Source organism: Phalacrocorax carbo, chromosome 1 (assembly GCF_963921805.1).
Source record: "Phalacrocorax carbo chromosome 1, bPhaCar2.1, whole genome shotgun sequence".
Taxonomy (NCBI): domain Eukaryota; kingdom Metazoa; phylum Chordata; class Aves; order Suliformes; family Phalacrocoracidae; genus Phalacrocorax; species Phalacrocorax carbo.
In genome coordinates this window covers 196,352,123-196,377,901 of record NC_087513.1, presented here as the reverse complement: position 1 = coordinate 196,377,901, position 25,779 = coordinate 196,352,123, and the positions used below count along the sequence as shown (strand labels likewise).

At 38.0% G+C, this 25,779-nt stretch overlaps 1 protein-coding gene across 1 annotated transcript; it reads right to left on the bottom strand.

Moving 5' to 3' along the window:
• Positions 1–679: 679 nt before the first annotated feature.
• MTMR6 (myotubularin related protein 6) lies at positions 680–25,779 on the bottom strand. Its single transcript, XM_064441131.1, has 14 exons — positions 25,682–25,779; positions 20,859–20,975; positions 18,773–18,935; positions 17,624–17,781; positions 16,754–16,882; positions 15,569–15,703; positions 14,279–14,411; positions 12,669–12,778; positions 11,555–11,680; positions 10,271–10,320; positions 9,289–9,489; positions 8,481–8,615; positions 8,275–8,401; positions 680–6,418 (listed from the first exon to the last, which is right to left on the bottom strand). The coding sequence occupies exons 1-14, from the start codon at positions 25,703–25,705 to the stop codon at positions 6,158–6,160; spliced, it is 1,869 nt and encodes a 622-aa protein (XP_064297201.1). The 5' UTR covers positions 25,706–25,779; the 3' UTR covers positions 680–6,157.

Here is a 25,779-nt window from a genome sequence, read left to right as displayed (position 1 = left end):
AGTCCAGTGCTCCCGCACATTAGTTTCCATCTGTACTATGAACAGAAATCATATTCTCAGCGCAGATCGATGGAGCTAGATGTGGGTGAAGTAAGTAAATATGACCAAAATGCTGCTAGAAGCAGCTTGAGCACTGTGTAGCAAGTAATAGTTAGGGAGAGCATTATTACCAGGAAAAAAAAAAAAAGACTGCTATCTTTACTAAATGAAGAATACAGCTGTATAATCCTAAGAAGCCTCAGAACTAAGAATTAAGAAAGCAGTTCTTAATAGTTAATGGGAAAGTCACTGAGAAGAGAAGCTGGTGTTTTCAGAAAGTTAGTGCAGTTTCCCTAACCAGATTTGTTGGAGCTGTTTAAAACACTAATCTGGATTACCAAGTATGGAGCAACAGTAATGCTAAGTAAACACAAAGCTCTCTTCTCCCAATATTTAACTCTTAAATTAAGCATCTAATAGTGTTTGTAATTACTAGACCAGCAGTCTAGAGCCAATAACACAAAGTTAAGCCTCTCTCCCATACATAAAAGTTACAGGATCAGTCAAGAAACTAATAAGCAGGCCAAGTAATTTCTGTACTCCATAGTCTGTATCAGATAAAATTCATTAAGAATATTTTCATTTTATGGAATGTTTATGTTCATACACTGCTTTTATAAATGGACTATTTAATGCCCAGTTAGATTGGCAATATTAAGACCATTTTATTTTAAGCTTTATGGATTTTCAAAACACGTACAAATAAAATACTTATTACAAAATTCCATTTGCTAAAGTTTCTTCAGGAATATACATCAAGCATGGTCCCAGCACACAGATAAATGACTTTTACAGACAGCATTACAGAGCAGTAAATGCTAGTGAAACAGCCAGTCTTTCCAGATACATTACAATGAAAACAATTTTCTTCCCCTTTGCCATATCCAACATTTGAACTTTTTTTTTTTAATAGCCAGGTCTGAAGTTAAAATGTGTAAGTAAACTGACTGTGGAAGTCAACAGGCACTCAGAAGCCCTGAAAGGGACAATAAGCAATATTCTTCAAGTTCACTAGTTCAGGGGTAAAAATCCCTGAGAAATGGGAAAACAAACCCATTTTCTTTGACGGAAAGATGTTTGTCAAGGGACATTGCCAACAGCTATAAAGATTGAAGAGCAACAGTAAGACACAGCAAGGAAACCAATCTGTAATGCTAGGTAATGAGGAATGCCTTTGTGAGGCACCATGGGACTTCACCAAGACTGCCCACTTGCAAGAAAAGCATTCAGCAGAAAAATAATATGCAGAGATACAAAGCACAAGATAATAACAAGGTTAGCAGGTACTTAAGATGGGAAAGACTTTAATAGTGCATGTCAAAAAACTATAATCCCACTTAATTATAAACAGCATACAACCAACTTCAAGAGTTAAAATATAAACGAGAACAAACAAAATATTGCACCCCAATTTCAGAGTCACCACCAGGACATTTATTACTTGAAGCCAGTAGATTAAGAAACACAGAACCACATATTTTTCTTTTGCTTGATGCCAGTGCAGAATTGCTCGGCTACAAGTGTTTAATAGACCAGGTCACTGAATTCTCTGAGACCTGGAAAGTGATCTCAGAAGCAGCATGCCTTCGACCTTCCACCTCAAGTCCCTGAGCTGCTGCTGGACATCAAAACAGCTCTACTGCTTCTTTTTATGAGTCATACCCCAGCAGGGTCCTGTTCCTTGCTACATGCTGTGACAAGGGTCCCAACTGCATCTTCTTCCTTAAGCCTATTGCGCATACAGAAGTTGTGCCATTGAATTATGACACCGTGCTGATTTTCAATGCTATTAAACATGTAGGCAGGTCAAGCTAGCTACATCAAACATAAGCTCACCCACACTGTTCACTAATCCGAGCCTTCAGAATAGTGGAAGAAAACTGCAGTACTTCCAGGTTTTTGAGACATCCAAAGCATTAAGAAGCCTGTTACGCCTGAAAGGCAGATATCAAGCACCACAATAAGCAACACTTTGAGGAAAGTGTGACATAAATGGTGAAAGCAAGTCAAAGCAGACTTCAGCCTAATCTAAAAGATCTAATCCTAAAGGTTGATATAGGTTTCATGACCAGGATACATAAGTCTATGATCAGCTACAGGTTTAGAACTATTAGCAACTAAACAAGAGTTTTAAGAGCAACCTTCAGGTTCTGACCTAAAGGTCTATAAGTTACCACTGTGGAGGGATGATCTTATTTGAAATCAGATTATCTTTAAACTAACTAGAAAGCAATCACCATGCTTATGTGAGGCCCTCATGCTAGCCACACTTGCTGAAGAGCAGGGCAGGACTCTAAAGAACAGATGTCGACAGCATGTGCCCTGTGCTATTTTAACATCGAATTTCTTTATATTATTTATGTCACTTAAGAGGATAGTAGTTAAGCCAAGCTACCCCAGCCCCACTTCAGCCCAACTGTGTATCCAGTTACATGCTCAGTTTACTGGAATGGGAAATTCTCAGTTTTGCTTATATGTTACTTTTTCAACAGGCCTGTGGAAAACAGCAGCTACAGAGGAAGAACACATCACCTGTCCCAGAAAGGCATTCTCCAGGGTGCTTATCCTGAGGAAGACATGCATCAAACTGTCACAGCTTGATTTGTGATAGCTATTCCTCTAAGAGAACGTTATATTAGGGCATTTATTCCACATAGGGATATGCAGTTTTATGGAAGGACTGCTGTTCCCATTCTCTAAATGGACTCTCCAGACTTCAGGCTTTTGCCCCAGATTTAGGTCACTGGTAATTGGACATGTGTGGAAAATGCACAGGCTCAGTTCAGTGTTGCTTAATTAATTTCTTAGTCTGTTGATTTGGCAGTCATCCTACAAAACAGAACAGTTGGGTGTTTAAACTTGTATTGAAGAATACATTGTGACAAAAGCAAGCCTCCCAAAAATTAGCCCAACTCCTTTGGTACTAGTGAAATAAATATTTTAATCAGTATGAAGTGAAATCATTCTTAGTTGCTCAGGTGAGACTAATCAGCTTCAAGGAATCAGGTTAAAAGCAATTATTTCTCTTTTATGGCATTCAGATGGGAAAAAAGATCAAGCACAGCACAAGACAGAACTCCAAAGACTACCAAGACCTTCAAGATAAAGTACAGAATCGACAGGTGCCAAAGTCTTGCAACCAATAGGGCAGAATCGACTATAGCAACTTTCTATCTGGGACATATTCCCAAGCAACTGGTGAGTGCACCAACCAGATATGAATGCTGCAGCTTGAAAGAGTTCTGCTCATTATTTTGAGCTTTACCAGGCACCTTTCAGTATTGTAACTGCTCTTGAAGCAGCATGTTCATGATGAAGAAAAGCCCATCCACTGAAATAAGAATTAAAATTCCTTCTGCTCTCAGAAGGCTTCTGCCACAGTTTAGTCAGCTTGTTGTTTTTTAAACCCTTCTTGAAGGGCACAGAACAGTCCCACTGTGCTGAGTCCTGGCCATCCTGCCAAGCTTTCTGTTGGAGCTCACTTCATTACTATCTATTTACTTCACCACAGGTCCCATGTGCTTTAGGTAGTTTTGGCTTAAGCCTAAACAGCAAATGAGAACAGACAGCTGCCTCTCTGCAGGAACTTTTCTCACCCATGACCCTGGGGGCTGAGTTGGCAGAGTTATCTGGACTTCATAAGAAGGCTGCTCTACAAAACAGCCTTATGAAACACCATTCATATATTAACTGAAGTAAAATATTTATTTCAGATCAGGAAGTATTGTAATTTTTGATGAAGCAGCAGGTTCTGTGCTTGATCAGATAGTTTTATGGCATTTTAAGTCTGACCTGACACACCTACCTTGACTTAAAATAAAAAGGCATCCCGATTCCTTTTGCTAGGAAGTGAACTCTGCCAACAGAAAGGGCCTGAAGACTGAAATAAACTCACTTTAACAGTACTGAAAGGGAACAGATCTCTTTAAAAGCCTTGTATACAAGGGTAGTCAGATAGCTGTTGAAGTGAAAACAACATACAACAGTATTTGCAAAAAAGCTGCATGTAATCTTTTGAATCTATAAACTCTAAACAATAAATATGAAACATGTACATGGCACACCAGAGCAGCTAAACATTAAAACAAATAATTACAAATTGGTAAGTTACTTATGTTGTCAGTGATAAATCTGTCACTACTGTGATACAACACAAGCTTAATATACAAGATGCTCTTCCAAAGGAAAACCACAGAACCAAGTTGATACAGAAGGTGAGGGAGAGGGGAAGACAATAAATAACAAGGCACAAAAACCTCTCTTGCTGTGACCCTGTAAGGCACCACTGTGCAAACATGAAACTATCAAAACCTTCAGTGGAGAAATTCTAAACATGTTTAAATGACTGGGTAATATATTTTAAAGATTACAGTATGCTCATATATTTGGGAATAGAAATACTTATGAACCATTATTTACACTTACAGGCTTTAAAAAAAGTGAAACAGGTGAATTAATACTCAAATAGAGGAGTCTCAGTTAGTTTCTCCTAGACAGCTCCACAAGTGCAACTTGATCATGGCCTATACTGGCCTTGCTAATAGAGTCCTGGATCCAATATGGTGTAGAGGGAAATGCTGCCAATATGTCAAATCATGTGTGGCACACCAGTAGTTTTAAGCAGATTTCAGGGATTAGGGTGAGAATAAACTCATTTTCATTTGTAACCAAAAGTTATTTAAATCCAGAGATAAAAGGTCAGTAGCATTAATCTAACATCACATCTACAGATCTTAATACCCTAAGTTGTATAAATTATACATCTATTTAAGAACCGGGCACTGGGGTTTCTTTCCTATTCCATTATCAGCTCAGAAAATCCATCATGAGACAAACTTCAGCAAAAATCTTCTCCCTTACTAGAGGGTTACGGATACATAATTAAGCTTACAAACTGTAAGTTCCCTCCTTTTCTTTTATGCCCTATGATTTCTACTACAACCTGCTAGAAAAAGTTTTTGTCCCCTCTAACTACATAAAAGTCTCCAGACTGTACTGAAATTACTAATATGCACAGGTTGGACAAGTTTTTACATGATAAGAAGGTTTCACTAAAAAATAGTATTTTCTTCTAATGAAAGATTTGGAGGCACTCAGTTTCTTGTGAGCTTTGGAAACACTAAGGACTTTTTTCTACTTAGGAACAATGTCAGCAGACCACAAGTCCAGAACTTCTGCTTCCATTCTTGGAACTTGAACAACTGCACAGCACATAGTAAACAATCTGAATGGACTTGACAATCCAGTTATTGGCTAAGTTTTTTTCTTACATGACATGTTTTTACTTTTATTACTCTACATTTAAATACCTTGCCACAAATCAAAACGTTTAAGGTCAGACACAACCTGTAGCTTCAATGATGCTCAATCTACTGAGCTGCCAGAGAGGAAAATCAGGCCAATCTATCACATTTTAAACAACAATGGAACTGCAAGAATAGTCTTCAGTGATACATTAACATTCATATAGTTATTTGCCAAAAGGCTGTGCCAGCTTAGGCATGCTTCATTCCTTATATTCAGTCCTGTTTTAAGTAATAATTTGAGCAAATACAATGTAAACAGAACCAGGTAGACTGCAATAGTGAAGGACAATATCATTGACATGATGGGTTTAAGGCCAACTATTTATGATTTGAAATATATCATACTTTTCCATGGCACTTAATGCACTGAAAGTTAGTACTGGATGACATTAAACAAGGGTATACATATCCATATCATATGCAATATATACATGTAGCTTCACGTCCTAAAATAGAAAGTTCAAGTTTTCTTGCCCAAATAAAATCAATCCGTGAAAGACCACCTCTGTTCTCCTACTGAATAATGTAACATTACTGTTTAAATCAATTTAGTGCAAACTGACTTAAGTCCAAAGACATATCATTCCTTGATTTTTAGTCACTACTTACCAAATGCCCTTATTTCTTTTAAAACACAACTACACTTTTCTCCTTAAAAGAACAGCAAACACTTGACAACTAGCATGCTGTTCTAGTCTATGTTAACAAAACCTGCCGATATACAAAATCATGTTTTGGTCATGCAGTACAGATCCATCCTCAAAATAATCCATCTCTTAATCAGTCTAGAAAAGCACAGTGCCAGATTTTAATTAGCAGGTCATCCTGGCCACTCCATACTCCAAGCTGACAACAGCAGGCTCAGCTTTTGAGAACTCTGCCACAAATTCACTGTAGCGATTGTCTGCTGTGTTGCTGCCCTCTATAGTTCTCACAGCATCATTCTCAGGGATCAGTGGCTGCTCCTTCTTGAAACATGGAGGGGTCTTCAGTGCCACAGGCACAGGATGAGCAGACTGCTGATGTTCCTTCAAAAGGACTGCATCTGACTGCCCATTTTTCCGCTTTATTTTCTGAAACAGAGAATAGTTAACTAACAGTGAGAATGACTGTGCTACTGATAATATTCTGCTTTGAAAGGAAGTGAATCCACTTTTGCTGGCTAACCCAGTGTCTGCAGAACCCTGTATTACATACCCTAGGTTAGATATGTAACAGTATTATTAAATGTTAGGCCATTGGGTAAGACATTTTTCCCCAGTTTACAGCAGATGCTACAAGCACTGTATGCTTAGAATTTGCAGCTGAGCAGAAGGCAGAAAGGTCACCTGTCAATGTCTGTAGAGAAGGAGAGGTTCTTCCAGGCTTACCCCTTGTTTGGTTGCTATCAAGATGGGAATACTTCCTGGAGTACAGGCAGAGGAAGATGGGCCTTGGTACTATTAGCAAGCAGGGAGCTTACAGTAGACCATGAGTCTCAAAGACAAGGAGAGTTTCATACCTAAGCCCTTATGTCCTTCCTAAAAACTTTCTAAAAGACTTTTCCTTTAGATCTGAAAAATGCCAATGCAGTTTGTTCAAAGACAGGAATATACTAAAAACATCAACTAGAAAGTAGGACTAGAGGAAGGGGCCTATCCTGTAAGCACTGAGCAGAAGAATAAAGATTTGGTTTAATTTAGTTGGGTTTGTGCGTTTTTTATTTTGGTTTTTTGTTTGTTTCGGGTTTGCTTTGTTTTTAAATTCAAACAATCTCACCCAGTAACTGGGAGCTTCAACTAGCTAACTGAACTGATTTTTCATTCATATGCTTGTGCTCTATTAGGGCTGAGACTGAGCCCAAATGACCTGGTGTCTCTTGACACCAACTATTTGAAGATGGAAACAGCAAAAAGTCTACATCAATATTTCAAACAACTACAACTCTTCATCACTGAAGTGAGAAGTGTGGGCTTAAGGTGAGGTTACCCCCTTGGAACAAGGTTCTAGAAAATTCAGAACTGAAACCTCATTTTACATCTTGCTTATTCTTCAGCTTGCAGTTTTCATCTTGCTGCTTCAGTTGTATAAAAACTTTTAAATCCACAATTAAGATTTGAAACAGTTTAAGTGACCAGTTTAATAGTGGCTTTCATCCTAGAAGAGCTTTACTTCCCCTCTCCTCCCCTGCAATGTAACATACAGGAGTTGTGTTACCATTTCTAGCCACTAGAAATGCGTTACCATTTCTAGAAGTAGAACTGAAAATTAGGAAACTTGAATTTCTTAAAAACGTATTACTCAAGTTTCAGCACTGTAACTGACTATAAGGAAGTATCAATTAAAAGCCACCGATTAAGTCATACTAGACTAAAGTGAGATACACCGTTCAGTCTCTCCTGGCTGTTCACTGTAGCACCTAGAAGTCATTTATAGAAAAATCTGATCTCTGGATTTAGCCCTGTCTTCAAATAAGCATTACTGTGTATATGCCCCATAATTATGGTGACTTACAACAGCATGCACCTGCATATGAAGTTAAAGGAAGAACAATACTTACTGCTTCTATTTTAGTAGCTATAATGGAAATAAAACATTTTCAGTCTCTTTGGTATAGCAACACAGCTGTAGCTATGATGGGTACCTTGTTATTTAAGGTAAGATTCACATAAATTTAACCTACTTCAGTACCTACTAAGCCATCTTCAGTAATGCTTTGATAGTAGAAGCACTCACATAATACAGTTCACCAGTAAGCAAAATAAATTGTGCCTAAGAGCAAAACATTGGCTGCACAGTCTGGCATTCAGCATAGAAGAACACAGTGAAAGTCAAAGCCAAGGCCATACAGTAGTGACATTCATGTGAAAGCTAGCAGCAGTATTACAGACTATAAGTGTGAATTTGAAGAACAAGTCACAAGTACACACACTTATTTTGTAATACTTACAGCTTCCAGTTCTTTTATGTCTTCCTCCAGTTGTCTATTTTCTTCACTCATGTTCATTATAATATTGAACACAGATTGCCTGGGATGCATACTTCGATCAAACTGATGGTACATATTTCTCCAAAACCTGCATGAGGCAGCCAGTTTTAACTACTCAGAATAAAGCCAAAATTCAAGTAGAGATCCTGTATATAATTTAAACTTACTTAAAATTGAATGATACTGTATCAGGCTCCAAAAGAGTTAGTTCTGGACAAGAGTCTGGATTATACAGAGGATTCCGATACTTCTTTTGTTCATTCAGAAGGAAAGGCCACAAGGAATATGTCTTCTCTTTTAATCTAAAAGCAAGACAAGATCAAGATGCTGACTGCAAGCAAAAAATGGAAGCTGTTCAACTCAACATAATAAATTGATCTTAGCTTTTTTAAAGTTACCAGAAATACTTATAAATGTTAAGTTAAAAGCTCTTAGTAAAACCAACCTCTTCCTGGCATATGCTAATGTTGGACAGAACTATCAGTTTTAGAAGTATTACTGCTTATGCTGTGCAAGTTTTGCCTACTTGCAATAAATGCTTTTAAAATACCGTTTGAGACAAAGATGAACTGAAACTTTACAGAAGTTTTCCAACTGAAAGCATTAGGAGACATCCTATTAATACTTCTAAGTGACAGTAATTAGTCTTGAGCAGGCAAGACTTTTAAGGCTACCTAAAAATAGATTGGGGGAGGGAATGAAGTGATACTTCCAAACTTAAGCTTACCTATTTTTAGGGGGGAAAAGTGGGGGGAAGAAGCCTTAACTTTCCCTATCAAAACAACCATGGGATTTTCTCCCAGAATTAGAAAGATTGTCTTCAGTGCGCAAAAGCATGAGAAGCACTGCTGTTGCCTGATGCTGTTCAACATTTTGAGTACTACCAGTACTCTATTTTTATTCAGAGCCTAAAATGAAGATTCACAGGAGTTTAGTCTGCCAGAATAAACAAGAGACACTACAATGTCTGCTTACTTCAGTTCTTCTCTCTCTTTTTGGCAGTTTCCAAGGAAGTTACCAAACTGGCATGAATGGACATGTTCATGGATCTGAAGGAGGAAAGCTTCATTGAACTCAAAGGCTTGTGGAAACTGCTCAGTCAGATTCCACACACCTTCCAGAAACTGGGTGAACACTGGTGAGATCTCTTTTGGATCACTATCCAACTGACAACACCTGAAAGATTCCATAAACAGATTGAGAACAGTTTAAGTTAGAAATCAAGTCCTAGTGGCACTTGTTTTTAAATGACAGCACATTAATTTGACACTAACTTTGGTTTGGAGATTAAGCACCTAACTTTGAGAACTGGGGCAATTTTTGAATAGAAATGAATCTATATTTAACTTATTTTTCTGACTTGTAAGTAATCACACATCTGTATTCAGTACAGAAGAGCAATTTAACACAGTTAAGTTCTTTTGTGTCTATTACTTCCATAGTCAACATTTGGAGCATACCAGCTAAAAGCAAATTAATAAGCAGTAAATAGCAGCAAGGCTATTGTCACAGATGATGATAAGCAGATAAAGGGAAAAACAGAACTCTCAACATACAGAACTTCTAAAGGTAAGTGTGACTTCATCATTAAAAGTAAACGTAAATGTAAACTGATTTTTAAAGATACCACAACTAAGCATTTTATATTGCCTAAATAGCTGGGCCATAGCTTTAGATTGGTTTTGTGCTGTCTATGCATACATGCAGACCTAGCTGCCGTCGTTGACATCTCAGAGCGAGGCACCAGTAACACTAAAAATTTATGTCTATAATATAAATCAATTATCCAATAGGTATATGAATAAATAGTAATACACTAAATGCACTGCCTACTGAAAATAGCTTACTCATTGCAAATTACTGCAGCGCTGCTAGAAGTTTTAAAAACAAAATACAACTTGTGGATGTTAAGAATATTTAGTTCACTACATTTTACTGTACTGGAAGAGTGAATTACCTGTCAGAGAACTTGTGCCCAAAAGAGATCCAGTCTTTCTCTATCAAGACCTAGAGGGTAAAAAACCAAAATCTCATGTAAAATATTACTCAATTGTACATCTGTAGTATTAAACCCACAGATTATCAACATATTGTATTTTAAATCTGAGTCAAATAAACCACAGTAGGAACAACTGCTTGTCACTCTGTAGTTCCTTTATTTTCTTGGGAGTCTTTCACAAGAGATTCAAGCACGTTTCTAAAACTAGTTAAAAAATGTTTAGCAAGTTGACAATCAGATAACTGCTGTTAAGCCAGGCTTGCTTTAAGTCTACTAACATTGTATGACTTCGCAAGTAGATTATCAACCAACTTACTAAAATTTTTCCTGTACTTTGCAATTTTTCACATTGCATTCCTGCTATCATAGGTTACATAAAACCACACAACACAATCTTTGTAACATTTTATAGCAGTATGTCCCTCTATAGGAATATCAACACTAGTCTGTTTTATGACTTCAGTCACAGCATCAAGCACCAAAAGGAACACAGGACTGCCTGCCCATTGCAGAGGTTTTCCCAGAAATCTAATTGACAGCAAGGACTAAAAACCAAGAATAAGAAGTGACTTCCCTAAAGATTACACACATTCTCACTATCCATGAGAAATGAAGCCTCTTCTAATTCTTCCTCAACTTCATTTTTGTTGCTTGCGTTATTTGTGGCAGCTAGAACCAACCAGTATATGGAACTAGATTTATGTACCATCTTTCAGAAGTTCCCATAACACCTTGTGTTGCCACTGCAGAACACTTGATTCTCCTGCTCTAAATCTGGAATAACAATACCAGAATTCTTCTTCCTCTCTGGAGACAGAAGAAGAAATTTATATTGCTTAAATATCTTCAGGTCTCTGTCACTGAGGGAGTTGTCATTTTTAAATTTTAATAGTGTTGATTTTGGGACAAGTGATAAAAGCACATAGTTTATTACATCCACCGTCTCCCATAAGCACTTTGGAATCCTTATGCATCACAGATACGAGGCCTTTTGGGATGCAAAAGGCAATCATTTCAACATTTCTGCAGGGTGCCTAATGCAACCCAGTATTTGTATTTCAGTTTTTTAGATATTAAATAAATGGTTCTTCCCAGTAGCAAAATATTTCTAAAAGATTTATCATTATACTGCAAATCTTACTTTATAACTACAAAATAGCACATCAGTATGTTTACACTGCTCCCTTTCACAAACATTTTACATTATTTAGCAAGAACAACTCAATACAGCAGCTTGCTTACCATGAATCCTCTGATTGTTCTATAATAGGAATCTAGTAAGAGAGCTCCAAGAGAACAAACTTGGGAAGTCCTATCCCAGCCATCTGAGCAGTGCACTAATACACTCGCACTCTCAACTGCTATTGCCTGCAAAACACAAGTTTAGTGAATGTTCTATTCTAGACAGAAGTCAAAATTTAGTAAATAAATACAAAAGCTACGCTTATCCCAAACTCACAGCATAGACCATTTTACTTAAAGCCAGAAAAATTTATTATGAGGAAAGGATTTGATACTATCAGAAAGCTAGGAATTTGTCTCCATAGAAGTATAGGAAATTCCTTACAAAGAAAACAAATTCCACCCACCACTGCACAAGGTAACATCTACAGTGGCTCCCAGTTCTCTTTCTACCCCTCAGAAAAATAAACTTATAAAAAACCCTTGCATTGCATATAGGCCAAACAGATTAAAAAACACCAAAACAAACAGACATCATTAAAGACATCCACTTGTTCAACGTTATACTACACAGAAGTTAAGGATTAGGAAATCCTTATTAGCTTCAGCTAAGAATTCAAATCCTGTTAGCCCAGATATTATTGAGGATCATCTTTAGGAGAATCATTGACTTTTATCTGAAGTAGCTCCTTGTTATTTCACCTAGTAAAATCAAAGATGCAGGTTTTTCTTCACCCAGCCCCCCTCAGGGTCAAGCCCTTGGCTTCTTAAGTGCCTGGCAAAGGCAATTATTCCTCTGAATTTCCTTGCCAAACGAAGCCAGCCATGCCTCCTTCTGTTTTGCAGGGTACGCTAGATAATAGTTTGCTCCATCCACCTCCAAACTGGACACCTTTCATAAATAAGAACCAAGGAGCGTAAGAATCCCTTTATCTCTGAGTAAGGTGAGCCAACAGCACTCTAAAATCCCTAAACATTAGCTTGCATATTTGACATGTCCAATCATAAAAAAACATGTAATATTTAAAACAGCATATCAGATGTATCAGTGTATACTAAGCATCTACCTCAAAAAAGTCAAATGCTGAATTTTACACATTACTGAATATTAAGTATATTTTTGCCTGGTAGCAAGTCAACTTCCCATCAAATAAAGAGGCAGCATGCAAGTTACCTTGACTAGGAAGACAGCAGCATCCAACACAGCTTTGATGTGACGCAGCCACCCAGAGTTCTCCAAACCAGACAAAAAGTCATTGACAGACAAACCCTTCGTGCCACTGACTGAAAGAAAACAAGAGTTAGAAAGCCTTAAGCAGTTGCAGCTACCTATACCCTGCAATGGAGAAAGAATTAAAGTTGTATATTGTTTCTAATGCCCTATGTTTAAGTTGATTAGAAATCTTTTAGCAAACCACCACTCAAATAGTTAAGAGAGGGGTACTAAAAAGTGTTCTCCATCCAGAACTAAACCCTGTAGAACTACAGTAGCCATGAATGACAAGAGTAAGATCTTTGTGTCTTTTTGACAAAGTAACATTCAAAGTAAATACACTGGTTATCCCCAAGAGGGAGCCTTACCAAGGAAGGCAATGCAAATGCAAAAAGCTTACCAGAAATACTTAGAAATTACAACTATTAGTAGGAAGTAGCTGCAGCCAGACAATATACAGAGTTCAGAGTAGTCAGACAACCAGAGTTTCATCACCTTCCCCACTCTGCGTAGGAGAATAAAGTGAGTGCAGTACAAGAATGCTGTGATGAACTGAAAACCATTGAGATTCTTGTGTACCTCCAGACTTGCCATACTACAATTCTGACTGATTGCTACCATTCTTTACTAGTATACTTTCATCCTGTAACAACATCAATCAAGAGTGCAGGGAAGAACAAGTTAAAGGAAAGATGCCTTGCAGTGTAGCAGCAAGAGGTGTAGAGGTAGACTTGAAGTTTCTCACACAGACACTTACCTGTTCAGAAATGAGACAGATAACCTGATTCTTGTATGATTTTGAGTGGCAACTCACACAGTTATATTATTGTCCAAACAGGACAAACTTCTGGCAATAAGAAATATTTGCTGGCTAATATCACTTCAGCTATGTGTGATTCTAAGAGAAGATACCCGAGGTTGCCATCTACAAAAATACCTGCCCCTACCACAGTGAAAGCCTACTTTCTACCAAGCTTAACATTTGGACTTCATCATCTTAGAGGTCTTATACCACCTAATGATTCTATGATTCTAAGCTAGTGGGCCCCAAACAGAAATAAAAAAGCTCTGTAGCCAAAAGCTACAGAACTACAGATGTACCTACAAGCACGAAAGTGGCTCACCAGGCCAAAGAGCATAGGTTTTCTATAGAATTCACAATAAGCATATGGTCTGTACAATTAAATGCTCCTTGAAGAATCACTATTCTATATACAAAAATATATGTAAAGACACGCACTATTTTGTGTAGTTATACTACACATGTGTATACATGAATTATACTTGGAAAATACAGAAGTCTTTTGTACAAGCCACTGACATACTAATCAAGTTACTCCAGACATATGCTACTCAGTTAATTTGCTTCAAAAAACCTCCATTCATTGGGTTTACAGTTTAAAGGTAAAGTTTTATGATAATTCATTACCACAGAGCACAGCAAACTAGTACTAAATATAGAGCTAGGATAAGATATAGGAATATTAATAGTTTGTGTAAGGTGTTAAGGATTTCAGAAAAAATATTTATCCTGTTTTCATACACACTATTATAGTACAGTTAGAACATACCTTCCAGAAGTTTTTGTAAGCTGGATCTCATTACGTGAATATTTTCAATGCCAACAAACTGGAACCTAATGTTAGAGTAGTTGTCTTCATTCTCATAGCCCTTCCCAGCAGCTCTGTTGGCCATTGCATTAAGCTTAAAAGAGCAAAATAAAATACTGAAAATCAGTACGTGAAGTAAAAATCTCAAATTAAGAAATGAAAGTCATGCAATTTCAGTGGAACACACTGGGGGAAAAACCACACAAGAGCACTGCTATAAACAGATTCTAGCAAATTAACAGTTGGTGGCAAATCAGCTTGGAAGTATCCAAGTGTAAGAAAGGCATGGTACATAAAAAGCAACAGGCAGTCTATATTTAGAGCTTACACTTCTGAATAATGTATTTAATTTCCTATTCTTTCCTCTGTATTCCCACCTACAAGCCTTTATTTATTTCCAAACATTTCTGAGCAAATACGCTACAAAACAATTAACCTAAAAAGGAAAGACCCAGACTTAATCACACATGTGCTTTCCAGGTATCCTAAAGACATCATTTTTGGGGGTCAGAAGCTAATAAATTTCTGCAGCTATAAAATTACAACTATAAAGAACTCCCAGTTAGCTCAGTTTCAGTCTGTCAGACCCACCTATTGATGAACCGTGCTCAAAATAAGTGCAGATCCTACAGTGTAGGATTTTCACTTTACATCCTTGTTTTTCTAGCTCCTGTGTTGAGAGCTTTAGTGAAATTAATATAAATTTAAATGCAGATGGGCCTAAAGAGTGAAAGTTACCCCACACATTCCAACGTAAGTTGAAAACCCAGTATAATTCAACTTAGTGATGAAGTATGACCTCAGAATTCTACAAAAGAATTTCCCCTGCTTCTTCCTAAGACAGCAACAGCAGTTTTCATAGGACATTTACACATAACACAGCAGTCCCTCCCATTCTAAAAGAAACACTACCACAGCTCATCTTTTCACGATTTTAACTTCATAGAGTTACAATGACTGATCCCACTCAACTATCCACTTCTTAACTATGTTTTAAGTATATTTTTAAATGCACCTCCCAAAAGTTCACTAGCATATTCAGTGAATACTATCTGAGTCTTGAAAGGGGTTCCACTTCTTTAAGAAAGCAAGTACTAAACGCCTGAATAGGAGAGGCCTAACCTTACATTTAAAGAATATTTTTGCCCATGATGGAGTTAAACACAACTCCAAAGTTTTCAGAATTACACCACATCCCTGTACTCTAGTGTTCAGAAAGAGAGGCTAGTCTGTAGAACCTGAAGTACATACCTTTGGCCTGGTGTCCATGACATACATGTAGCGATTTGAAGGATTTGCTTTACTGATGGCTTGCAACATGTGTTCATCTTCCAGGCACCTGGCACTGAAACCTGAGAGAGGTTGACTGCATCTGCAAATTGCAGCCTACCATGGAAAACAAAAAGCAAATTGCCATCAGTTTAATAACTGTAGATGAAATGCTTTGCCTGATTTAAAAGACGCTGAAACAAATTGTTTCATTTGGCAGATAACAGCACTAAACTGAATAAAGTTTAGGTCTTCAACTTTTTAAGCACATCACTTGCAGTCCTTCAAACACAGTACCTAAAACTTAAACCTAAAGGTGCATCAGAACACCTTTTTCAGGCTCATCTACATGGGCAAGGTACCAGTTTACATAATGGACTTTCCCCAGGTATTTAAAAAAAAAATCAAAAAGGTATAGGCTGGAAAAAATACCAGGAGAGTAACTTGCTTTCCTAAAGTGTATGAATTGAATTATGGTTTCTTTTACTACTGCAAGTATGGTATGTTATCTGTCTAGTTCTCATCACGTCATTTTCAATGACGTTGTATTTCAGAGGATATCAAGTGCATCTTCCAAGTAGTAATTATCTTCAAATGCATCTAGTAGCTTAACACTCATCCTTCAAATTCTTCAACTCAGCAAGGTGACAATCATTCTCTCCCAAGATACTCCCTAGCTGAGACAGGCAGATGCTGCTTCACACCACTCTCTACCAAACCCTGCAAAATCTTGTTTCTCAGCCCCTAGTTCTTATTTTACATTGCAAATTCCTCCTTAAAAAACCAGTTCTATTCTTTCAGTGTCTTTTGGGGAGTTTTTTGTTTGATTGGGTTTTTTAAATCCCCTTTCTGACCTAACAGATATTATTCTTGATGTATCAAGACAGATCATTTGACACAGAGCTATCTTCAGTTATCTTAAGGTCAGTTTCTGGAAACTTTAAGAGATTCAACTGATTATCAAGTGATTACTTAAGGATTTCTTTTAAACTGGCTTAGCTTAATTCAGCATCTTGTTAGACACCACTAGTGTCAGCTGTATTTAAGATTACCATGAGTTATACCAACCTCATACAAGTCACTGTACTTACCTCCTTACCTGAACTACTGCCAAGTGCTGAGAAATACTTTTCAGCACATTTGCATTAAGAGGAAGACACACTATACCTCTTTATTTTTGTGATAATATGACAGCACTGGGAATCTTCCTTTGCTTCTGAACTTGGAGCTACCAACAATTATGGGCTTGCTTGCAGTTCTGGGAACATAAAGTTCCCTAGGATATGTTTCACAAATCTGAAAGACAGGTACACAAAAAGAATTTTATGTACAAGGCACAAAGCCTATACTACTTTTATTGCATCCAATTTGAGAGATGTTAGGTGAAATAAGAGACAAAGGATAACACTAACATGTTTCTCTATATACACATAAATAGCTGAGAAGAGACAAGATGTGGCTAAAGTAGTACAAATTGGTATCCAAGTTGTACAACCAAGTACTGCTGGAAAGCACTGCTATACCAGCATTTACCTCAAGAATGTGACTCTTCAATAGAAGTGCTAAGAACATGTTTCAAGTAATTTCAATATTTTATTTCCTTCATTTTTTGTATTTTCAGACTGCAAAGTAAGGTGAAATCTAATCTGGGAATCAGCTGCACAACCACAGCCATCGTTTCCCACAGTCAACATTGCAAATGCTAAAGTAGAATCCTTCTCAGTTAAGAGAGAAAACAAAGGTACAGAGCACCAGAATTGCTGGGGCTGGGCTTCAAAGAGCTAAGTATACTCCAGAAACAATCCCAAAGAACACACACATCCATATACATGTACTCTCTCAGTGAGGCCTTGGAAAAAGCTTCAATTACAAAGTTGTGAGATAGCATAATGATTAAGGAGTTACTCTCCACCTGCAAATTTTTGCTTATGCTGCAAGACAGTGATTTCATAGTATTAGACTGTTTTCTATAGGACTAGATTCAGAGGATAAAGCAGAAAGATACAGAGCAAGACATGTTTCCATTACAACACTTACCTTATAATCACGATTTGCATCAGACAACTGCCAGTTAGAATTTGGCACTCCCATCCTCTTATATTCTTCTGCTAGATCAATAAGCTGCCAACCTTTGACTTGCTCAGATTCATTTTGTTTTGGATTATAGGAGAAGGCATACAGTTCTTCATATTTTGCTAAAGGTAAAGAGTAAGACTATGTGATGAGTTGACCCCAAGAATGTCTTGAGTGAAGAAAGGTAACACAGTTGACAAGTCTTGAAATTACCCAAATTGCAGAGGAAGTTTCAGGCTTTAAGACTGTCAGAAGCAAGACTAAATAGATACTTGACGCTGTTGAAATATTTAGTCTGCAACTATCATACTGTTAACTGACACAATTATAGGTATTTAGTTGAAGGTAGGTTGAGAGAACTTTCTTGAGTGTGCTTGACCTATTTCAGCCAGGACATCGCTAAAGCCATAAGGACAAAGGAGAATTCACAAAACGAAGACTGACAAAATTGAACAAGACAAAAGGCAGAATTATTACAAGACTTCACAGGAGCTAATAGAACAAACACTTTTTGGAGGTAAGAACAGAAATTTACATCTACTGACCTTCAAAAGCAATACGTTTTTAAAGTTTTCTTTAAAGCCAAAAAGCTTTTAAAGTGTTTTTCCTAATACTCTGTTCACATATCACAGATGACCACATTGTGCTAAACACAAAGCAGAAAATGTAGAAGACCATACTAGGTGAGAGAATTCTCTCGTAAAGCTGAATTGGTAGTGCTACTTTAGTATCAAAGCTTCAGCTTTATTTTTGAAACCGCATGGAATCAATAACAAGTTGGTATTTGATTAGTACCATTTTATCTATGGAACACACCAGTTAAGACCAGGCACATTTATATTCACAATTTCTGGGATAACATTAGAATTGCAAAAAAAACCCAGGAATCTCACATTCTGTAGGTGAACATCAGTGACCTACAAAAGCCAGATAACACATCTTCTACATCTGTATGCAGATTAATACTTAATCATTAAAATTATTTTACATACCAGATCCATTTAAGAGATCTTTACATAATGCATGTTTTAAAAAAAACATAAGCGCCATGGATTTCCACCCCCACCCTACCCATCAACTTGTTATCCAGGCATATACTGCAAAGTCTTTTACCTGTTCTTGACAGCTGAAGCAAAGAGTTATAGATGTCATGACAATCTCTCTCTCTAGGAACAACAAAGTGAACTATCCTGAAGTTCTTGCACTGGATGACAAGGGGGCAGCCAGAAGTAGTCAAGGCAAGCTTTTCTACCGCAGCAATGTGATGATGTAGTATCTGTGGCATACAAGAACTCACAGCGTAAGCACGCTGATGAAAAATGAGAACAGCATACTATTTACAAAAGCAGATACAAGACATATCAAGCAGTGCTGAGTATGGACTGTCAATCATTTAGTTAAAATGAAATACATTTAGAAGAAAAATTTAAAACTGGCATTTTGGTTAGGATACCATAATCTGTCAAAATTTAATTATTCTCTTCCCTCATATTTTGAGGTGTTACCTAGTGTTTGTAATGGGCAGTAAATATTCTAAATAAAAAAAATCAAGTAGAAGTCCACTGGGTTGTTCAGTTCTCTTTTATAAGTTTGCTAACTGATATGCTTACATCTAATTAGGCAGGGTCCAAACAGGCTTTTTAAAAATTTTTTTAAAGGATCTACAGGAACATACTTCAGAATTTTCAGGCAAAATAAAGCAAATCGAGGAAAGCAACTCAACATATAAAAGCTACAGAAAGAAGATTTTAGAATTCCAGTATTCAACAGGTATAGAATGAACACGAGATAAGAAAACATCCCCTGTATTACCCATTGAACTATGTAGACATGAAAGTCTCTCAGCTAAGTGCCTTTCAACCACTCTAACAGAAGACTGTCACTGTAATGGATATACAAAAGCCCTCCATAGCTTTATCTGTGAGGCAAATCTACACAAAATTTAAGGAAATATGTGGAAAAGTAACAGTTGTTCAACCATGGTAAGAAAGCCACAGGTCCATTACCTGAACTGAACAAGATGTTCTTGATAGCATTTCAGTTACCTCACTGAAGCAATCATCTCCTCTTAAATATTGATCAGAATTAAACAGGCATCTGAAAACGATGCTGCCAAATATGCATTTAGAAATGTCCTGGAGACATTTTCATAATTATACTTAGTACTTGCATTATCACAGAAATACAGTATTCTGTGTATACGGTCAATTTCTCCAAACTGAAATCTTTTAACATAGCACAAGGGGAGGTACAAGTAATGCTTCTGAATCATGGTCTCCCCAGTAACCCATTTTATATGAAAATGTATTGGTTTGGTTTCTATGAAGCTGTACATTGTATCCAAGAACAAATCACTGAAAAACAACTTTTCCTGAAAGCACCTTGAGGCACTTAGTCAAATCCAGATAAGGATTAAAGGTAATCCATAAAAATACACCTATGGGCAATAAACCTACAAGAAAAAAACATTAACTGCACCCACGGAAGTGAGATTTCATCCTGGAGGATGACAGATTTAAGGCACCTAACTCAGATAGCTGGGCTACAGCAGAAGTCAGAACTTGATGTGCACCAGGGCACTGAGAAAAACTAATGGAAATTACCGTACTCGTCACCTTTGATTGTACAACATTGGTAGTGGTCAGCAAGAAGCTGCAGTCCCTTCTGAATTCTTTTATTCCAGAGATGAACACTTGGAAAGAAACAGCTGCTTACCACTCTAAAAAAGGGCATGGGATCTTGAATATTTCACCAAAGCCTAGGTTCTTTGCATTTTGCTCTCTCATTTAACCTAAGCAGGATCTGAATACAAAGTAAGCTAATGCAGAATTTTTAAACCTGATGCTTAAACCATCCAGCAGTCTTCCACTCCTACCTCTGAACTGCAGCGCAACTCAGTTGTTTAAAGAAAACCACCACACGTTCACTCAGGAATACAAGTGAAGTTCATAGAACAAATTACAGCAGCTTGAAGAGAAGTGAACATTTTCAGCACTACCTGATTTCAGCTGCAGCAGTGTCATGCAAGAGTACAATCTGCAAATCATTAACTAGTTATGATACCATCAACAAAGAGACCGTGGGGAATAACTTGTAACTTTGATGAACATTTCAGTAAGCAAATTCAATCTTAAATCAGGAAGAACAAATGCATCTGGAGAACCTATGCTTTTGAGCCACAAGCATTCATTATCCTTACCCATGTTTCTCTCTGACTTGAATCTATGAATAGCAGATGAGTTGCTGTAAGGTATAGAGTTCCTGTCAGTGACTTATTGCTCGTGCTGAACCTGTCGAGTAATTTCACTTGCTCTACCTGTAAGAAAAAATAGGGAAGCAAAGCTTAATTTTTCAGGTTTGCAGAAAGCAAAATCTTAACTCTGCAACAGCTCCGACAGTTTGTGCAATAATTTTGAAAATGGTCAAAAGCATAACAGCACACACATAAGGCTATTTGGGCAAACTATTAAGAACACAACAACAGCCACATAAGCTTTGAGAAGACTGGCTAGTCAAAACACAATGTTTCATTACAAAAGTGCATAATGAAGGCAGTGCTAGGTTCATCAGAATAATTACTCCATATACATAGCTACTATGGTTATTTACTAATAAAAGAGACCAGGATATCAAGTTTTTTAAAAAAATAATTAAGAACTATTAACTACTAAGCTTTTAGACTGGTTCCCCAAAGTAGAGCAAACACACACTAACAATTTCCTGTTGTTGAGAGGCCAGCACTGAATTAACAGCTGATCTCAGCAACATGGTTCATTGGCTATTTGCAGACTCAAAGCCACAAAGATTATGTCCTCCTGACTTCAATTTTAGGTATCTATTGTCTTTTATATCATCCCCAACTTTAAAAATCTAGATCACCGTAACCTTGCCTCATGGTCAAAATGCATTCTAATGAAATATAAGCAATATACTAATAATTAGAACAATATCCTAGAAAGCCAAGAACCATGCTGGCATTTGAAGCAGGTATTTCAAGCTTGAGTCTTGCAAGGGCAAATTTCTCCTCCTGGTATTCCATCAACCTTGTTATCTAAATCCTACAAAAAAAACATTTCAAAAGAAAGTGATTTCTAGATAGCCTGTATTTTATCTGCTGCTCATAACTTCATGGGCTTCACAGTTTGCTTTGTTTGAAGCAAACATTGTGTGATTCTTTGTGTGCAACAACCGGAAAGGAAAGAGTGTGGTGAATGTCTTATCTCCATGTGTTCCTCTATTTCTTGGCAGCACTCTCTCATTAATGGCAAGTGAAAGCTCTTATGCTTGAGGCCTGCTGCCGCTGTCATTAAATGTGTGGCAGAACTCCAAAAACTTCCACACCAGCAAGACCAGCACCAAGATGAGGTGACTGGGAGACCCCCACATCTACTATGCTGATGTTAGGCCATTTTTAATTTGTACGCACAAACTTTTTACCTACTAAAAGCAAATATAAAACACTACAAAAATCCTCTTCAATTCAGGTATTTCTTGTAATGTAGCATCAGTACCTCAAAATACATTATGCTGTAGCCAGCAAGTATCAATGCTCAGCTACAGAGCAGCAGAAGTCAATATAGCACAGCAAAAATGCAGAATTCATTTTGGGCAGTTCTGCAGCAGCAACCGCTCAGGTACCTGGCACTGCACCTCCCCAGCAAATGGGGAAGGGCACAGAAACTGCTCCAGTTTTGTTCCAGTAAGACAACCCACAAATCCCTGTCATGTGAAGTTCTATTCTCCTACATGTAACAAGACAGCTATTGTTAACACTGTATTTCTGTGTTAGGTAAGGACAGGCATTAGTGCTCCAGCTGCCTCTTATACAGGTAAAGTCCTCAAGAATTCTGAAAGCTAAATTTGAGATACACTTTTCTTAAATGCAACTGAAATTTAATTTAGATTCAGCCTCTGCAGGTGACACATTCATTTGAACCTGACCCAAGTCAGCTTTAATGGGTACTCAGCTATATCACTGAAAAGCAAAAGAAGTGTCAAGTTTGGTAAATCCTTAGTTATGAAAAACAAGCCAGTCATCAGTTTTGAAGAGAATGGGTTCACAAGATTAAGAGATTGAAGACTGATATAGAGTGTTAGCACATCTGTAAACAAAGATCATTTAAGTAGTCAGAAGGGATATTCTGACAGTAGCTAGCACTAACAAATTAATGAGTTTTTACACCAGTAAGAATTTGAACAGCTGCCTCAATAATAGAGTATTTACAGTGAAAGTGTCAAACAGTTTCAGGATTAGGAGTTACAGATTAAAGGCAAAAAAAAGCAGAGAATGTTTCAATATAGGAGGCAAGCCAGAACAGAAAGGAAGGATGAAGCTATACCTCTGAAATCTTGCATTAAAAAAGCTGAAGGATTTAATTAGAACAAATAATACAAGACAAAAACAATTACAGTATATCATTCCAAGATTCTTTTATGATGACTTTGTATGACATTCACTGGAATTGAAAGTTTTCCCTTTCTCATTTAACTTTCAGGCTTGCAAACATAAGTTTAGCAGTCAAGCTAAGCAAAGGTTTCCATCTCCAGTAAAAAAACCCATCAGTATTTTCACTAAAGCAGATTTGACTTCAAATATACACAGAGAATTGACTGAAGAAATGCCAGTCTTTTCTACTATGTTTCTCTTTAAAATATTTTTACGGACCCTTCAGTTTTAAGACTTCATTGCAAAACCACAAAAGAATTATAATAATAATTATAATAAGAGTAATTACATTTTCACCACTACTTACAACATATTGTTAACGGCTTTTCATCATTTGTTGCTATTTAAGTATATATTCACAGACAGAAGTGATTTTTAAGTTGACCTCACTTCTTTATTCACCATAAACCTGTTGGGACAGTTTAATTTCACAAAAAGCTAAACTTTATTTCAGATAGCTGTGCTAACAGTTCTAAGACAATCTTAACTTCAACATTTCCAGCAAACTGAAGTTCGAGGAGGAATAAAACTTACTTCATCACCTCCTCCTAAGGGTGACAGCTTCCCTCCATAGCAGTTAATTTATACAAGACTGCACTGTTATTTCAAGTTTATTTCACTACTTCAATAAAACAAACTGAAAAAAAACTGTGAAGCACTGTCAGATTAGACAAAGTAGATACGTCTCAGAACAGTTGGAATGAAGTCCAACTTGAGCCCACACATGCACTGAACTTCCAAGGCCCACAGTGCAGGCTGTACTTCAGTTTTCTTTCTTCCCAGAACTGTAATACTCAGTTACCATCTAGCATATATGGATTTTTATTCCACCTGGTCACTCAATAAATCAACAGCATACAAAGAGCTAAGCTAGCATCACAATTTAACTAAAAACTCATGCTACTTCTAGCCATTAAGTTTATATATCTAGAACAGATAGAGTTTTTGTACAAATTATAAAAATAATTGTTTCAAGTAGTAAGTCTTTTATCTTAAGTTGCATTCAAAGCTTGTTTTTCCTTCAGTTATATTGCTACACAAAGTATTTCCCCCCTGCTCCCCGCCAGCAGGGGCCCAAAAACATGCAGAAACACAATCACATGCAGACACAAAGAAGTCAGTGACGTGTTGCCTTTCCAGTTTCAGGTTTGAAACTTAAACAGCTACTCAGCTCATCATGAGACTTCGGTTTTAGCCTAGTTTTTTATTTTGAAATTAGATATTGACTGTAATGATACAATACTAAGTTCCCAAACAGGAAGTTCCAAGTTTACAAGTAAATAGGCTGATAAAGAAACCTTATCTCCAATCTGTCAGCTTGGCGCAAGGTTATTCCATCCAGTAAACTAAAGTGTCACTAAGAGTAGCTTCAGAGACCTTCCTCCCATTTCATATATAAACAAATATGTATGAAAAATAAAACCAGCCATACACATTTTATATAAGTGTTTATATAATCTGTTACCCAAAAAAAATTAAAAACCGGTTCATATATATAATTATTGGTTATAAACCTTCTATGTGGAGCTGAAATAAGACCACTCCTGTTCTCCACCCATCTATAAGCCTAGTTTAAAGTCAGATTGCCAGGTTAGGGAACTAATCACTCGACAATTTCTATGACCCAACAGAGAGGGGCAGTCTCTTCAGCAGCCCTTGCCATCAGGGCTGATGAGCAAGATGAAAAAAATATTATTAGAAATTTAATTCTGTAAGAGCTGTGACTTAAAAACTTAAAAATTGTTTAGAAAAAGACGACTTATGCCCTTTTATTAACATCTTAATTACAGATGACAAACTAATAACCTAAAACCAGAAAAACAGAAAAGTCTAACATGCCAGCTGCAGCTTAGCTATTGAGTAGCCTAACTCATATATACTGCACATATACTGATAGCTTGCCTCCCTAACAACACACACCAGAGTCTTTAGAAGGAAGAAAAAATAATTTTAAAAAGGTGTTGTTTTCACAATCGATTTGCCTCCAAAGCTGGAAAAAGCCACACGGAACCACATCCCAAGTACAAAACTCAGCTGGAACGCTCTCCCAGCTGGCTTCTCCCCTTCCCCAGCCCCCCATTACAGCTGCCCCTGCTACACCAGGACAACTTTTGGCCTGTCCCCATTAATTAACGAGCTGGTTCATTCCGGCGGGGCCTCACCGGCGCAGCCCGCACCGAGCTCCCCGCGGGAGCTTTCGTCCCTTCCAGCCCCTGGGCCGGGCTGGGGCCCAGCCGAGGCCCCCGGGAAGGGCACTGCCCGCTGGGGTGAGCCCAGGCCGGGCGCCCTGCGGCGGTACGGTTCAGGGGGAAGTACCAGAGCCGGACGCCCCCGCTGCCCCACTAGGCCCCGGGACGGCCCAAGCGGCACCGACCGGCCCAGACCCCCGCGAGGAAACACCAAATACAAGAGAAGAACGCCCTCGCTCACAGCTGGCGGCAGCTCGACCCGGCAGGCCAAGCAGGCCCTCCCCACCTCACGGTTACCGGTGCGGCACCGGCGACAACATCGCCGCCGCCGCCGCCGCCGCCACTCCCCCCCGCAACCGCTGGCCCGGCGGGGGCAGGCCGGCGTACCTTGGTGGTGCGGATGTGCTCCATAGCGCTGGCCGCCGCCCGCCGCACCGCCTGCGGGCCGGGCCGGCCGTCACCTAGAAACGCTTCCGGGGCGGGGC

Coding starts and splice junctions, on each gene's coding strand:
- MTMR6 (XM_064441131.1), bottom strand. CDS start 25,705: ATGGAGCACATCCGCACCACCAAG. Junction 15,704..16,753: donor ATTATCACAAAAATAAAGAG/GTATAGTGTGTC, acceptor TTTCCATGGTAG/GCTGCAATTTGCAGATGCAG. Junction 6,419..8,274: donor ACATAAAAGAACTGGAAGCT/GTAAGTATTACA, acceptor TCTCTGTTTCAG/AAAATAAAGCGGAAAAATGG.